At 45.1% G+C, this 16,986-nt stretch overlaps 1 protein-coding gene across 1 annotated transcript in view; it reads left to right on the top strand.

Moving 5' to 3' along the window:
* CACNA1A (calcium voltage-gated channel subunit alpha1 A) overlaps positions 1–16,986 on the top strand; it is a 134,721-nt gene that overhangs the window by 19,128 nt on the left and 98,607 nt on the right. The window contains exons 5-14 of the mRNA XM_027851278.1: positions 2,178–2,270; positions 2,522–2,687; positions 5,657–5,713; positions 6,726–6,821; positions 10,098–10,307; positions 13,282–13,394; positions 13,843–13,955; positions 14,238–14,369; positions 14,631–14,703; positions 16,731–16,848. Of these exons, the coding sequence (XP_027707079.1) occupies positions 2,178–2,270; positions 2,522–2,687; positions 5,657–5,713; positions 6,726–6,821; positions 10,098–10,307; positions 13,282–13,394; positions 13,843–13,955; positions 14,238–14,369; positions 14,631–14,703; positions 16,731–16,848 (1,171 nt within the window). The remainder of the gene's footprint in view (positions 1–2,177; positions 2,271–2,521; positions 2,688–5,656; positions 5,714–6,725; positions 6,822–10,097; positions 10,308–13,281; positions 13,395–13,842; positions 13,956–14,237; positions 14,370–14,630; positions 14,704–16,730; positions 16,849–16,986) is intronic.

The following is a 16,986-nucleotide window of genomic DNA, read 5'->3' as shown; positions in this document are numbered from 1 at the left end:
ACGGCGGCTCTGGTTCCCTTCCGGCCCTGTTTGGTCCTCTCTCTGCCAGCACCAGCCCCACTCAGTACATCCTTCCCCTTATACATATCAGGCAATGAAGCTTTAGTTCTTTCAGAGAGAGGGAGAAAAAGGCTTGAGTCAGGACCCAGTGCATTAGCCTCTTCCTTGGGGCCAGTCTGGCTTGTTTGGGACAAGATTCCCTTGTGATATGAAGAGGAAGCATAGGCCCACAGAGATGGTGGCTGTCTTGGTCCTGAGTCCTGCTTCACATTCTGGGGTGTCTCCAAGACTTTCTATCCCAAACTGTGCTTTTCAGATGAGATGTAGCCCAAGACTCATTTTCACAACCTCTCAGAGGCAGAGGCGATGGCTGCTTGAGCTATCTGGTATCTGTCTCTCTTTAACTACTTATAAACTTAATAACTGCCAACAGACTATTAATCATACAAATACATATTTATTATTTTACAGCCCCCTAATATTCCATTACGTTAATATCCTGCAGTCTGTGTGGCCCTTCTCCTAGGCTGCCACCTTCAATGACTACTCTGATGGATGAACTGGGGAAGAGGGTCTTAGGGCTTTCTCTGAGGAGGTTTAACATTTGAGAGACTCTGCCTGGATTCTGAGCCCAAGGTCAGACAGACGTAACTGAGGCACTCAAGCCTGTCTCTGACATCCCTGACACGTCAGTGCAAGAGGGATGCATGTTACCATCCTAAAAGGCCGGGGCTACAGGGGGCAAGTCCACTTGCCCATGTTTCCTGTAAATTGCCTCCCAATCCTGTAATGAGCCCTTGCGCTGACCTGGCTCTCATCTTCCATCTCAACCCCTTGTATTTTGGAGAGAGAAGCCCAGGGTCCCAACCTAGCCTAACCTTTTATTTACAATTATTTGGGGGAGCCAAGATGGTGGAGTAAAAGCAGTGATTTGCCTGAGTTCTTCCCCAAACCCCTCCAAATAAGTGTAAAAAATGGCTCTAAACAAATTCTAAAGCAGTACAGCTGTTTAGATCCCAGTACACACACACCTTTTTCCTCTGGAACACATTGACACATACGGGGTCCTCTGTGAGGGAAGGGATATAACGCTTGGCTCCTGACTCCTTTCACTGACTTGTTCAGAGGCCCTGAGTTCCTGTCTGGATAATCCCACACAGGAGTTATAATGGTGGTAGGGTTGGGGAGGGAGTTCTACCAGAGGCTTCTCAATCATTTTTTATTCACAGGTCTGAGCAAGAGAAGGAGAAAAAGCCATTACTACCCATTGCATGAGGAAAATCCCTCCCCTTTAAGGGTGCAAAATCTCCATAAGATTACCCAGGGCCTGACTTTTTCAAATTAAATTGTATGAGACAAAGATAGAATACTTTAGATTAACTGGCTTTTGTCTTCTATCACTTTTTCCTTAATTGCACATATATCCAAAATACCCTCCCTTCTCTGGCTTATGTCTGTGTGCCCCTCTCCTCTCCTTTCCTCTCCTTTCTCTCTCTCTCCCCCATCCCCTCCCCTCCTCTCCCTTCTATTTTCATTCTCTTACACACACCCCTCTTTCTGACATCACCCTTCACAATGTATGTTCTTTAGCTTAGAGAATAAAGCTCCGTAGAAATCACAGAAGTCGTGATTTAGAAAGAAGCTAACAACAACCTCTTCGTTCTGCCTTTGTATTTGGTTTTTCATGCTGGTCTTACTTTAGATTGTAGTTAAGGCTGATGGGCCTGAAGGTCTGAATTCATGGAGTTCTGGCTCCCTAGGACAGTGTGGTCCCATGGAGGGGTGCAGAGCAAGGTGAATGAATGTGAGGGCTTGGGAGGAAGGGAGCCTATTTCTCAGTTCATCCAGGTTGTCACCATTTGAATTTAGGGCAAGTCATTTATTTCGCCTCTCTTTGCTCCGTCCTGTATTCCCAGCTTAATCATGTGCCCCAGTATTCTAAGAGAAGCTTTTCCCTGTGGGACTGTCCAAAGGTCTCTTAGCTGCCTGATGGGGTTTTTCCTATGGGTTAGACTTGTCCTTTGTTGCTCCCACTTATGTACTGAAGAAGCCCCAGTCTTCTGGGAGGTAAAGAGATGTGACTGCCTGGAGAGCTGGGACCCTCCACTCCCACCCCACCACCAACTACATTGGAGTCTCACTCAGTGTTTCTGCTTCCCCCTTTCTTTCTGCTACAGAGCAATGATGCCTCAGGGAATACCTGGAACTGGTTGTACTTCATCCCCCTCATCATCATTGGCTCGTTTTTTATGCTGAACCTTGTGCTGGGTGTACTGTCTGGGTAAGTCCACTCTGTCCCTCCCACTTCCTTTCTCCACCAGAGATTCCGAGCCCCCACCCATGTTGTCAGAAGAGGAACAAATTTGGGGAGAGAACAGCTTCTCTTCCTTCCTTTGGTTCCCCGGGTTGAAGGGCAGTGGTATCCCTGACCTATCCCTCTAGATGTAAGCAGGCCCTGTGCTGACCTATCCTCTACAGACAGGACTGCTGCTCCCACCTCCATGCCCACCCAGCCAGATAGAACAAGGATGCCCTACCAGACAATGGACCCCAAGACTTTGTGCTTTGCAGGGAGTTTGCCAAGGAAAGAGAACGGGTTGAGAACCGGCGAGCTTTTCTGAAGCTGAGACGGCAGCAGCAGATAGAGAGAGAACTCAATGGCTACATGGAATGGATTTCCAAAGCAGGTGAGGCCTTTACCTCCTGGCAGGTGGGGCACACTGTGGTTGCAGGGTGACCAGGCAGACTGGGTCTGAGTATCTCTAAGAAAACACCAGGACCTCAGAGAAGAGAGATAGGCAGACGTCCTTGACCGGAGGAGGAAGGAGGAAAAGACAGAACTGGGTCTGAGAGACCTGTTAGATTGTTAAATGATATATTGTTGGTCTTTCTTTATCTGATCATAATTGTCCATCATTCTGTCTTCCCCTCTGCCTTACAACCCTCTAAGCCCATCTTCATCCTCACTGTGACCTTCAATCCCCCTGCTCCTCAGTTCTTTCCCAGACCATCACCCTTGCATTGGCTATTCTCTCCTTTCTTCCCCATTTTGACTCTTTAGTGGACTAGTTCAATTCTACACTATCCTTTTTAGTCCCTTGGCCCTTAATCCCATCATAAATCTTCCCCTGCCAAACCCCAGCCATAGATTTCTCCCACTATTTGCTGCCTCTACTGCAATTCACATGCTGCTGAATAAAGCTGGTTGAAATCACAAAACCATATTGACTGAATCCACTACACATTTATGTTATATGATCTCAACTGGTCCCTCGCTGTTTCAAGGCAATTCTTTTATGTCTCCTGAATCGATTCATTATTCCACTCACCACGGCAGATTTTCTAACCTTTTTATCTGTCCTCAAACTTCCCTTGGTGCTCCCTCCCCACAACCCTCTCAGCTGAGAACTTTGCCTCATATTTCACTGAAAAAAAAATTAGGTCATTTGCCTAGAGCTTCCTCTTCCCCTCCCCTCCTCCTTTTACATCCCCCACTATCTCCTCCTTCACCCTATCTTACATGAAGAGGTGACCCTTCTCCTGGCCAAGGCTGACCCTTCTACATGTACAAATGATTCCATCCCATCTCATCTTCTCCAATAGGCTACCCCCTCTATTATCTCCACTCGGACTAACCTTCAGTCTTTTCCTGTCTATTGGCTGTTTCCCTGCTGCCTACAAACACATCCATGTCTCCCGCATCATCAAAAAAACAAAACTCTCACTTGATCCATCCATCCCTGCTAGCTATTGCCCTATATCTCTCCTCTCTTTCATGGCTAAACTCTTTGAGAAAGTCATCTACAATGGTCACTGCTATTTCCTTTTTTTCACTCTCTTCTTAACTCTCTGCAGTCTGACTTCTGACTTTATCATTCAACTGAAATATGCTCTCTGCAATGTTACCAATGTTCTTTTAATCTGCGAAATCTAATGACTTTTTCTCAGTCTTCATCCTTCTTGACCTCTCTGCAGCCTTTGACACTGTTGATAATCTCTTCTTTCTAGGTCTTCACAACACTGCATGTCTCCTGGTTCTCCTCCCACTTGTAAACCACTCCTTAGTCTGCTAGATCTTCATCCAGGCCATGCCCATTATGGGTATCACCTAAGGTTCTGTCATGGGCCCTCTTCTCCCTCCTCTATAATATTTGGCTTTGTGATCTCATCAGATCCAATGGATTCAATTACCATCTCTTTGCTAATGATATTCATATCTACTTGTCCAGGACCAACTTCTCTGCTGACCCCCACTTTCAAATCTCAACTGCCTGGTGAATATCTCAAACTAGATGCCCTGTAGACATCTTAAATTCAACAAAGTCCAAAACTGACCTCGTTATCTTTTCCTCTAAACCCTCCCCCCCTTCCAAACTTCCCTATTACTACCAAGGGCGCCATCTTCCTTCCAGTCATCCAAGTCACAATGTGTTATCTTTGACTCCATACTCTCTTTCAGTTACCATATCCAGTTCTTCAAATGAGATAGTAATTGTAAAATGCTTAGCACAGTGCATGGCACATAGTAAGTGCTATATAAATGTTAGCTATCATCATTTTTATCATTATTATTATCATCTGTTGCCAAGTCCTGTTAATTCTACCTACTAAACATCTCTTGCATAGGCCCCCTCTACTCCTTCAACTCTGCCACTACCTTAGCACAAGCCGTCATCACCTGGCATCTGGACTATTGCAATAGCCTGCTGGTGGGTCTGCCTGCCTCAGGTCTTTCTCCCCTCCCCATTCCATCATTTACCCAGCTGTCAAAATGATCTTCCTAAAGTGCAGATCTGACTAGGCCTCACCACATGCACACACACTCAATAAACTCCAGTGACTCTCTATGAAATCAAATATAAAAGGTCAAATATAAAATCGTCTAGCTTTTTGAGCCCTTTATAACCTGGCCCCTTCCTGCCTTTCTAGTCTTCTTACACCTTACTCCCCAGTCAGTGCCATTGGCTTCCTTCCTGTTGCTCCATCTCCTGACTCCAGGCATTTTCACTTGCTATCTCTCATACCTGGAATGCTCTGCCTTCTCATCTCCACTTTCTGGTCTCTGTGTCTTCTTTCAAGTCCTAGCTAAAAGCCACCTTCTGCAAAAAGCCTTTCCTGCCCCCCCTTAGTGCTCTTGCCTCTCCTCTAAGATGATCTCCAATTTATCCTGTATATAGCTTATTTCTACAAAGCTGTTTGCATGTTGTCTTCCTCTATAGTCTCCAAGTTCTTTGAGGGACTGTGTTTTTTTGTTTGTTTGTTTTGCTGTGCATCCCTGGTGCTCAGCACAGTGTCCGGCATTTAGTGAACACTTAATATATACTTGTCGACTTGATTTGACTATGGGAATCAACTGGTCATGCTTTGGCTGGTCGAGCCCTTATTCTCATAGTAAAAGAACTCTGGAGACTAACTCATGTTGGGGTGGGGGAAGTCCTTTGTGTCATTCTTTCAAAAGCCAAAGGGGCACTCTCTGGAAGTCCCTGAGTTCATGGCAGCAGCATTTTTTCCCCAAGAGAACCCACTCTGACTTGGTCTAAAACCTTCCCAGGCCATCTGGGATGTGATTCCAGGCCAAGCGTGGGTCCTGGCTCTGCGAGGGGGAAGTTCCATCTGTCTGACTGCGGGAGGTTAATTTGCTCTTCTTTTCCCTCAGAAGAAGTGATACTAGCAGAAGATGAAACAGACGGCGAGCAGAGACACCCCTTTGATGGTAACTCCTCTGAGTTTAATATGATATGTGATAGAGGACATGCTAGAGAAACACTGGGTGGTGGGGGCTTCCAAGGTGGGCCACTCTTAGCCAATGGCCATTTTAGGAGATGCTCAGGGAGCCATGCCTAGAATAATCTAATAAGCACAAGATAACAGCTTGTGGGGATGGAGAACGATGGGAACCTACTTCCTAAGGCTGATTTGTGATAGACAAATGGGGCAGCATTGTAGATACAGAACTCTGGTTCTGACTATACACAATCTATTCACTTTGAATTCTACTGTGGGAAACTCCACCCAATCAAGTTTCTTATTTGGGAACCTCTTAGTCAGAACTGACAACAAAGCTACTTTTAATTGGAGATTCTGTTAGCTGAGAGGTAGAGTCAAGAACAAGGGCGCTGTATCAGTCAGGTACAAAGAAGAGTTCACAGAATACGCTATTGGCAAATGAAAATTAAAGCAACTAATGTGGGAGTCTGAATGGCCCTCTCCAAAGATTGTTTGTCATTATGTTAAACTGCCCCAGGTTCGAATTGTGCAACTGGGCCCCAGAAGGAATTGGGAAGATGCTTCCAGCAGGCAAATTTCAGCTTATAAAAACATATAAAAGTGAACTTATAAAAATGGAATGGATTGCCTTGGAGGTAGTGAGTTGCTATTACCAATGGTCTTTGAACAAAGGAAACTGACTATCTGTCAGGGGTTTTATAAGGAAGTTATATTCAGGCATGGGTTAATCTAGCTTGTCTCTGGGGTCCCTTTCAACTCAGAGTGTCTATAATTCTGAAACTCACTTCTGGGGCTGGGCCCATATGCTTAGGTGGGGATCCCCAGCTCTTTCTTTGGCTCCCCAGCCAAAGTGCTGGAGGGAACAGGGCAGAAGCCATTTCCCTAACAAAGTTCCCTGTTCACCCAACCTCAAACTTCATGAACAGCAATTTCTAGGAGAGAGTGCCAAGGCTGGGACAACAAGGGTAATGTCTTTTTCTCTTGCCATGTTCCTATTGTTGGAGCTCTGCGGAGAGCCACCATAAAGAAAAGCAAGACAGACCTGCTCAACCCCGAAGAAGCCGAGGATCAGCTGGCTGATATGGCCTCTGTGGGTGAGTTTTTTCTCTCACAGGAGGCATGGCTAGGAGAATGGAGGGGTCAAGAGAATACAGCACTTTTCCTCATAGTACCTTCCCCTTCCTCCAGCCTCTCAGAAACAGGTGGTCTAAGTTTTGCATTCTTTGGGACACTGATATGAAAAAAGATCTTAGGCTATATTTGAAGGGGCACAGAGCCCAAAGCAAGGGAGGTGATAGACCTTCTGAACTGTGTCTTGGCCAGTTGGAGACATCATGTTTTAGAGAGGATATTGACAAACTAGAGTCTTTCCAGAGGTGGGAAGCCAGGCTAGAGAGGGGAAACCAGACCATACTACAGCATTCTAGGTGAACTGAGGATGATACCCTTGGGCAGGACAAGACTTAGCAGGACCTCTACAAGAAGCTCGAAGGGGAAGGGGATGAGAAGGAGGGGAGAGGTAGACAGGAGGGCAGATTAAGGAAAGGGGTATTCAGAATGCATGCCATCTTGGGGTGGAGGGAGGGGTGAGAGAGGGAGAAAATTTGGAACTCAAAATCTTGTGAAAGTGAGTGTTGAAGATTAAAAATAAATAAATGTTTAAAAAAAGACTTAGCAGGACCTCAGTAACCATCTTCAGGTATGAGAAGGGCTGTCAAATGGATGAAGGATGAAATGTATTTTTTTTCTTTTTTTTTTTTGAAATGTATTTTTCTTGGCCCCAGAAGTCAGAACTGGGAATTACAAAGATGCAAATTTCAGCTCCACATAAGGAAAACTTTTCTAATAGTTTAAAATGTTTTTAATTTTCAGAGTTTAAAAAAATGGAATAGGCTATGTTAAGAGTTAATTGGTTCTTCCTCACTAAAGGTCTTCCATTAGAGACTGGATGATTGACTTAGCAAAGTATGTAGAAGAAATTCTTATTCAGGTTTGGGTTAAGCTTGGTAACTTCTGGAGTGTCTTCTACCTGAGGTTCTGTGATTCTGTGAGACTTGGGATGGAGAAGGAGGAGGAATCCTCAGGGAGACATAGAGAGAGAAAGGAGGGAAGGGTTGGAAGTTCTTTGGCAGAGCACAACTGAGAAAACGAGATTGAAAATAAATCCTTAGTCAGTAATATAGAGACGTGAATAGATTTAGTCAACAAATGTTGACCGGGTATCTATTCGGGATCAGGTGCTGTGGATGATACAAAGATATGTGATGTTGGCTCTGCCTTCAAAGAATTGACAACAAATTTAATCAGGGAGGTGCTAACAGTAAATCTAACCAGGGAGATGAGATATCTACAAATACAGGCAGCAGCTAGTGTCTGGTGATTCCTGTTTATTTCCCCCAGCCATTTAGACCATCCTGAAAGCACACAAATGACTTCCCTCACCCACTTGGCTTATTGACATGCTCTCCATAAAGCTCCCCCCTCCCAACTCCCTGTTTCATTCCAGCTCATTAGTTTCTTTCCCAACCCCCATGAGTTTGTCTGGGATAGTCAGAGCTAAAGGGAGGGGGAGACCCATTGCAGACTTCCTAACATTGATCATGAGGGAACAAGGGAGCAGGAAGATGATTGAGACTTTGAACCTGGATGACTGAGGGAATAATACTATTATTCTGTACTGTAGTACTATACTATAGTATATTATGGTATAATACTATAGTAACAGTATACTATATTAGTAATACTAATATAATACTATAGTATAGTATAGTATAGTATAATACCATAGTAATAGTACTACTAACAAGAAGAGAAACACTATGGGGTACAGGAAAGATCATTGGATAAAGTTTCAGAAGACCTGGGTTCCAGTGCAACTTCTTTTATTTACTCATTTTATGAACTCAGGTGAATTATCTAAATTCTCTGAGCCTCATGTGTAAAATGGGCATAATACTTGCCCTGTTTGTCTCAGAAGGTTGTGATGATAAATCAGACTATATATGTGTGTGTATGTGTGTATATATATATGTGTGTGTATATTGTATATATTATACATACCATATAAATGTAAATAATTATTACATTGCCTTACACATAGTAGGCACCTAATGATTATTTCTTGAATGAATGAAGGAATGTTAAGAAAAATAGGAAAGTCTAGACCAAGAAGAGTTTGTTTGCGGGGTGGATGACACATAAATTTGGTTTGGGACAAATTGGATGTCAGAGGGCAATTGAGATAAAGGTCTGGAGCTCAAAAGGCGGTTCAAGGCTAAGAAAAGATTGGGGAGCCCAAGGCAGGAATCCTCCTCTTCTTTTCACCCTCCTTCACAAGGTTGGATGAGGTCTCCTGCTCTTAGTTCTCCAGCCTCCAGCCCTGAATTCCAGTTCTCTTTAAAGAGCTCCCAACTTTGTAGTCTCCCACTGGACCCGAGCTCATCAAGCCCTGCTTTGGTTGTTTCTCAGAGTCTTTGGCTGACCTGACTTACTTAGCTTTAGGAGTTGGTGTCCTCATATAGGTCCCAGAGCTGAAATCAGAGTCTCTGAAATCGTCTTGTCTTAATTTTTTTTTATGAACTCTTCACAGTAGCATCATTATTTTTTTTTTCTGTTGGTGCTCCTTTGCCCTTAGACTACTCAGCAAAGGACTTGAGCAGCATTACAAGAGTCCAGACCATTAATTCAGAGCTTTAGGAAAATAAATATGCTTGTTGATCATAGCTGCTTGTTCCCAAAGCATTCACTGTGTTGTGGCTGCTAGGCAGATGGTATTGTTTCCAAAGTCAAACAGAGGTCTGTCAAACTAAGGTCCCTCCTTCTTAGGCCATCCATATCTATATCCGGGCTCCTGAAACCCTACCCAAAATCCTATACGCAGGATTACCTTTTGCCTTCACTCAGTGTGTGCCCTTAGCTGATGCCTGTCTCTCTGACCCCCCACCCCCAACTCCCACCTCCACCTCATCCCAGGCAGCTGTGCCAAAGGACAGCTGCCATGACACAGAAACCCCTGCAGTTTGTGGGGGGAGGCAGAGAGTCAGACTCAGTCCCCAACTAAGTAGGCGAGCAAATGGCCTCAGGAGACATAAACGCACGGTGTCATTATTGATGTTATAAGATATAATTGTTTGTTTTTTATGCCATTAATTTCAGGGAAATCTCCTTCCTGTAAGAGTCCCAGTTGCAGAGTGGAAGAGGCTTGGGGGTGGGGGGCGCGCATTAATATTCCCTGAGGCTGGTGGGTTTGCTGGAGAGGCTAATTGACTCTCTGGCCCCCGGCCTCACCCTGGGCTGAGTTATGGATTGGTTTCCTCTGCAGGAAGGGCCTGCTGAGACTAGCCTGACATTTTCCTTTCTCCCCTTGGCAGGTTCTCCCTTCGCCCGAGCCAGTATTAAAAGTGCCAAGCTGGAGAACTCGACTTTTTTTCATAAAAAGGAGAGGAGAATGCGCTTCTATATCCGCCGCATGGTCAAAACTCAGGCCTTCTACTGGACAGTTCTCAGTCTGGTAGCACTCAACACGCTGTGTGTTGCTATAGTTCACTACGACCAGCCAGATTGGCTATCTGACTTCCTCTGTGAGTGGGACCTCTTGCTTTTTCTTCTAAAATTCCTTCTCTTCCACCTATGCATTCCTCTTCTTTGTGTTTTCTTTAAAGTCCCTCACTCTTTCCCTCGTTGGCTTCTTCATGAGTGGATCATTCTCCATGTTGTTTTTTTACAATTAGGCAGCTGAGTGGTGCAGTGGATAGGGTGTCTGCCTCAGTTTCCTCATCTGTAAAATGAAGATCATAATAGCACCTACCCACTAGGGTTGCTGTGAGGATCAAATGAAATTTTGGGGGCGGTGAGGCAATTGGGGATAAGTGACTTGCCCAGGGTCACACAGTTACTAAGTGTCTGAAGTCAGGTCATATCTGAACTCAGGTCCTCCTGTCTGCAGGGCCAGTGCTCTATGCACTGTGCCACCTAGCTGCCCCTAAACGAGATATTTTTAAAGCACTTTGCAAACCTTAGTGAGCTATATAAACATTATCTATTGTTACTATACCACTGTTCATTCTTTTGTGTGTGTGTGTGTGTGTGTGTCTGGCATATAGTAGGTACTTAATGCTTGTTTATTGATTAAGTCTATTCTTCTAGTTTTTTCTGCAGTTACCATTGTCACTCTTACTACCACATCTCCTACTCCTCTGACTAGTAACAATATTGTTTAGAAGCGATAGTGATCCACGCTGAAGCCCAGCACAGCTGGATTTCCTTCTTCTCTCTGCTCTGTTGCCCTATGTTTTGTATCAGCCTGGGAAGGTCTCTAACCACTTCCACCACCCATTTCCTTCCCCCCACAACATCGTGGAATAAGACCTGAACTACGATTCAAAATCTGAAGGGCCCAGGGACAAGTCCCAGATTTCTTGCTCTGTTACCTTGGGCAAGTCACAGACTTTAGTAGATCTTAGTTTCCTCAACTATAACAACAATAGCTATAGCACTTTATATATAATATCTGTAAAAAGGAAAGGGTTGAACTAGATGCCTCTAAGGTTGAGTTCCCTAGTTCTAGGTGTCATCCAGTATTCTAAAGTGAGAGGCTGGGTGATGATACCAAAGAGAATAAGAGTAGGGGGAGAGAGATGACCTCTATTTTTAGTATTTCTTCCGCTAATCTCTTGTGTGTCTCTCTCTGCCTTTCTCTTCTTCCTTTGAACCCCTTGTTCAATTTTTAATTTCCCTTTTGAATATCAATGCCTTGGGCTCAGTCTGGGAAAGTCTTCCCTGCAGAACCCCTGGTCTGTGCCCAGCAGGGTCCTGAGTTAGGCCCAGGATGTTTAGATGCTGCGGCAGCCAAAGGCTGCATCAGCAGTCCAGGAATGTTGCCCTTCTCAGTGAATGAAGATAGAGAGCCTATGGGCCTCTCCATCCCAGGACCTAGCAGACAGAGGAACCCAGGCATGCTCAAGAAAAGGAAAGATGTTAAAGGTGGGGAAACCTCTGACCAAGAGTAAAATAAAGAGCTCTGGGCTATCCTGCAATTCCTAAGCACTTGAAATCCAAACCAGAGTAAGAGATGTGGGGGAAAAAAGAAAGTTAATCCAGCCCTGCCCTCGGAGAAGAAATCAGTCCAAGGCCCTGGATGAGGAGGGGACTATTGACTTTGGTTTCTAAGGAGTCTCCTCCAGCTTTTGTCTTGGAGCTGCTGTTTTCCCTCAGCTTCCCTTCCAAGCCTGGCTAAAATGAGTGTAGACTGGTAGGTTCTAGGTTCATAAGACCCGCCTTTCAGACCTGGGTTACCTCAGCCTAGGGAGGGAGAAGAGTTGACCCAGTGGACAGGGTGAGCACAGGGAGCAGAGAGAGTTAATGGAAAGGGTGTCATTTAGCTATACCACCACCCCTCCCCATCCCCTGTAATTTCACCGTTCCCTATTGGCTTGGTATAGGAAGCTTGGAAAGAAGAGGGCCCTGACCCAGTTCCAACTTAAGTAATTACATTCAGCCTCCCTGAAGGCTCCTCAGGAATGAGGATCTGTACGTCCTGCCTCTAACTTCTGAGTTAGTAGAATGCTCCTCTGTTGCTGTCCCCAGGCAGTGGTTTTGTTTGTCCTGGTTTGGAGAGGCCTGGAGATGGACCTGGGGTACAAGAGAAAGAGCCCTAGACCTCAGAATTAGAGGACCTGAGCTCTAGGGCCAGGACTGCCTTCATCTTGGTGCATGACTGTGGGCAAGTCATTTACTTTCCTTCTCTTGCCCATAACACAAAGGGCTTAGAGTCCCATCATGCTTCACTTCCTCCCCTCCCACGAGCACTTCCACAGCCTGCTATGCAGACACTTCACTGGAGCTGCACATGTGTAATTTTTCGTCCTGCTCAACTTCCCCGCACTCTTTCAGTTCTATAACCATCATGGTTCTATGATCATGATGGAATCAATGCCACCATTTTTCCTGAATTGCATATGCCAGACTAGGACCTCAGCTCACCATCCCTATAACTTTCTGGACCAAAATGCCCCTTCTCGAGCACCGGTCCCCTCTGTGGGTAGTTTCCCCCATTAGAATGTAACCTCCTTGGGGCAGCTAGGTGGCGCAGTGGATAGAGCACTGGCCCTGGAGTCAGGAGGACCTGAGTTCAAGTCCGGCCTCACACACTTGACACAGACACTAGCTGTGTAACCCTGGGCAAGTCACTTAATCCTGATTTCTTCACCAACAAAAAAAAAGGGGGGGGGGAATAAATAAAACTGCAACCTACAGAAAGTCACAAAGACCTAGCTCAGAGCCCCAGCTAGACCTTTTCATGAGATGTGCTTATTTTTGCTCCTCCTGAGACTGTTCTGGATGAATGGGGACATGAGAAATTATACTTCCCCTTTCCCAGAGGGAAAAATGAGGCCCAGAAAAACATGGCATTTACACAATGAGTCACCAACCAGGCCAGATGCCTATGAAACACCAAGTTCAAGATTGGGACTGAGGGTAAAAGTCTTTAGGATTCTTCCCTGGAGACCCCAAAGGCTAATGCTTTTTTCTGTTTCCCTTCTCACTCACTTCCAGACTATGCAGAATTCATTTTCTTAGGACTCTTTATGTCCGAAATGTTTATAAAAATGTATGGGCTTGGGACGAGGCCTTACTTCCACTCCTCCTTCAACTGCTTTGACTGTGGGGTAAGTTCTGGAGAGAGCTACCTGTTCGGCCTTGCCTAGAACCAGCTGGGGGCTGTAGAGGTAGGAGATGGAGGCTGGGAGTAAGTTCCACTAGCAATTTCTCCACCTCTCCAGAGGGCAGCAAGAAACTGTCCCTCCAAAGTCCAGAGTGTAACCTTCTACGTTGCCAATAGAGAAGCAAAGCAAAGGCCCTTTGAAAAGCATAAGGCAGTCCTGGAAATTGAAGTAGTGCCTTCCTCCCCAAGCCTTCTTGGGGAGAAGAGAGACTATTCATTGTTCCAGACCTTGCTGGTGCTACAGAAGATGAAGGTCTTTTAGTGCCATTATAGTCAGGGACCACAGAAAGAAATTGCTATGGGGCATTTCCACCATAGGAAAATGGCGGCGTGGAGGGGGAGTAATAGAGGAAACTGCCACTGGGTATCCAACTAGCTGCTTTTTGCTCCAGGTTATCATCGGGAGCATTTTTGAGGTGATCTGGGCTGTGGTGAAACCTGGAACATCCTTCGGGATCAGTGTGCTACGAGCTCTCAGGTTATTGCGTATTTTCAAAGTCACAAAGTAAGTCCTCTCTGTTCCTGGCTCCCCTGACATCCCAAGTGGGAGGTGGGAGGAAAGGATAGCAGGCCTTACCACCAGACCTCTCTCCAAACACTTACCAGTAACCAGTCATGGCAGGACATGGGGGTTAGGAGTGGAACAGGGGTCTGTATGGCCACTGATGTTGGGGGGGGGGGGGGTGCCACAAAGCAGGAAGCTGGCATCTGAGCTGTTCTCCCATTGTCCCCTACCTGACTTGCCTGGCCAGGAGTAACCATCAGTAACTATGTCTTCTGCTGGTAGATACTGGGCTTCTCTCAGGAACCTGGTCGTGTCTCTCCTGAACTCCATGAAATCCATCATCAGTTTGTTGTTCCTTCTCTTCCTTTTCATCGTTGTGTTTGCCCTTTTGGGAATGCAGCTCTTTGGAGGCCAGTAAGTGCTCAGCATCCTGATGTCCACCTCCTTGTAGCACCTGTTCAGATCTGCCCTTTTCCGAAACCCCATCATTGGCTTTGTTCCATCACGTCCCATTGGAGCAGAACTGCCACCTTTCCCCTACCCCACCTCCCTTCCCCTTTTGGGCCATTTTGAAAATTTTCCTCCTGGGGTCCTGGTGTCATTGCTGCAAATTGGCGGGAAAAGCCTTGGGGAGCTTCGGGGCATAGAAACAATGTTAGTTTTTGTCTTGCACAGGTTCAATTTTGATGATGGAACGCCTCCTACCAATTTTGACACTTTTCCAGCAGCAATAATGACAGTATTTCAGGTATGGCTTCTACCCTGCCCCCTCAGCCCTCTTTGATGAAGTCTAGAAGCCTATGTATTACTGTAATTGTGGAGTTGGCTTTTTAGTCACTTAGTGAGGGTAGCTAAGATACTGGAAGGCGCTTCAGAGAACTGACTGGAGATTAAACCCCTCTTCCTCTTCCTCTCCTTCCCCTTGCCCTTCCCCTCCCCCTCCTTTCATTTCCTCTCCTGGAGGAAATGGACCTCAACCTCAGCATGTCCCTCTCCTCTTCTCTCCTCTTCCCCTTCCTCTCCCTTCTCCCTATCCTCACCTTCACCTTTCCCTCACTCTCTCCTTCATCTTCTCATCCCTCGCCTTCATTCTTTCTCTCCTTCCTTACCTTTCCCTTCTCCTTTCCCCCTTCCGTGTTCTCTCCCTTCCCTGTCACTGGTCTGAGTCAAAATAATAATTCTTGCCTGCTCCCCTTCTTAAGCTTTGAGGGCCTGGGGCACACAGTAGAGACAGAGCCAGGGGACCTACATGTGGTGCTCAGAGCCTAAGTAGCTTCTGACCAAAGCCTTGCCTTTGGGAGAGTGTCAGTTTCCTCATCTGTGAAATGAGAATAATGATGCCTACTCCATAGGGTTGTTAGTAGATCTAACAAGATGATAGCTAGCTAGCTAGCTAGGTAGATACATTTCATATATATATATATATATAATGTGTGTATGTGTGTGTGTATATATATATATATATATATATACATGTGTGTATGTGTATGCAAAGCATTTAGTATGCCATAAAGTGCTGCCTGTGTGCTGTTATTAGTACTAAGTCAGTCAACAGGCTTTTACTGAGCATTTATTTCTCATGTACCAAGGACTATAGTAAGTCCTAGGAGTACCAAGAAAATCACAAACAGCTCCCTGTCTTCAGGGGAGCTCCCATTCTAATGGGGAAGAAAAAAGGTAAACATTTGGGTCATACAAGCTTTACACAGAGTAGATGGAAGGTAATCTGAAAGAAGAAGGCACTAGAGCCGCTGGAGGGACCAGGAAAGGTCTTCTGGAGAAGGTGGGATTTTGGCTGAATCTTGAAGGAAGCTAGAGAAACTGAGATAGGGTTGCTGTCATTGACATTTCATAGCAGGAACACCTGAATCCTAGAGAAATTAAGCACCTTGCCCCATGTCACACAGAACTACAGCTGGGAGTGTTCTAGCACCAGATGAGCCCATTGTTAAATTTTCAGTGTGAGCATTTACACCTCAGTAGTTAGTAAACATTAAAAATCAGGGCTTGATTTATTGTTTTATTGATTGTCTAGACCCAAGAAATTAATGGGGGATATGTTAATAATTCAGATTAAACTTAAAAGTATGTCATGGGCACATTTTTATTTTCAAAGAACTGGTTTTAAACATTTGCATCACACCCTGACTAGAATCCAAGTGTCCTTATTCCCAATCCAGGGCCCTGAAATAAAAGAGGCTCAGAAAATCCTGTACCTAGCTTTTTTTTTTAAACCTTTCAAATATATTATATTTTAATTTATGAAATAACACAAGAATTTCCTTAACAGTAGAATTTTTTTAAAAAGATGAAACTGCAAATTTATTAACAACTTGCTATTCATTTTAAATATATAATAGTTATCATGTAACTTTCTTTTTTTCCTTTTCTTTCTTCCCACCTCCCCTCCCTAGGGATGGCTACCATTAGACACTAATATGTATGTATGTATATACAATTGTATGTAAAACCACTCTATACATATTGCTATTTATCAGTTCGAGCTTTAAGAATTTGGATCTAGAAGAGAGGGCAAGAGAATAGTGACCTGAGCCCACACGTAGGCAGCACTCTTGATACATTTTTCTCCAAGCAAAAATTTGAGCCAGGATTCTGAACAGCATTCTTCACAAGGCAACTGAGGCCAGACATGGCCTTTAGGATAGGCATTTGCTTGTCCCACCATAACAGCTGAGTGTCTGAGTCTACAGAGAAGACCCCTCTGGCCATGGAGCTGAGAAGGGCATTGATTTCATCTTTTTGGATTTTTTTCAGATCTTGACTGGAGAAGACTGGAATGAGGTGATGTATGATGGGATCAAATCTCAAGGGGGTGTCAAAGGCGGCATGGTGTTCTCCATCTATTTCATTGTGCTGACACTCTTTGGGAACTGTATCCTTTGGAGGACCTGATGATGTGGGGGGAGAGAAAGAAAGTGGGGAGACTGGGGCGGGGAGGGTCTATGTATACAGGTTATAGTGGGGCCTGGAGGATGTGAATAAATGTATATATAACCAGCCAAGAGGAGGC

This window comes from Vombatus ursinus, unplaced genomic scaffold, assembly GCF_900497805.2.
Source record: "Vombatus ursinus unplaced genomic scaffold, bare-nosed wombat genome assembly UNPS02009173.1, whole genome shotgun sequence".
NCBI lineage: Eukaryota > Metazoa > Chordata > Mammalia > Diprotodontia > Vombatidae > Vombatus > Vombatus ursinus.
Note: the sequence above shows the minus strand (reverse complement) of the source record. Positions and strands in the feature narration are given on the sequence as shown.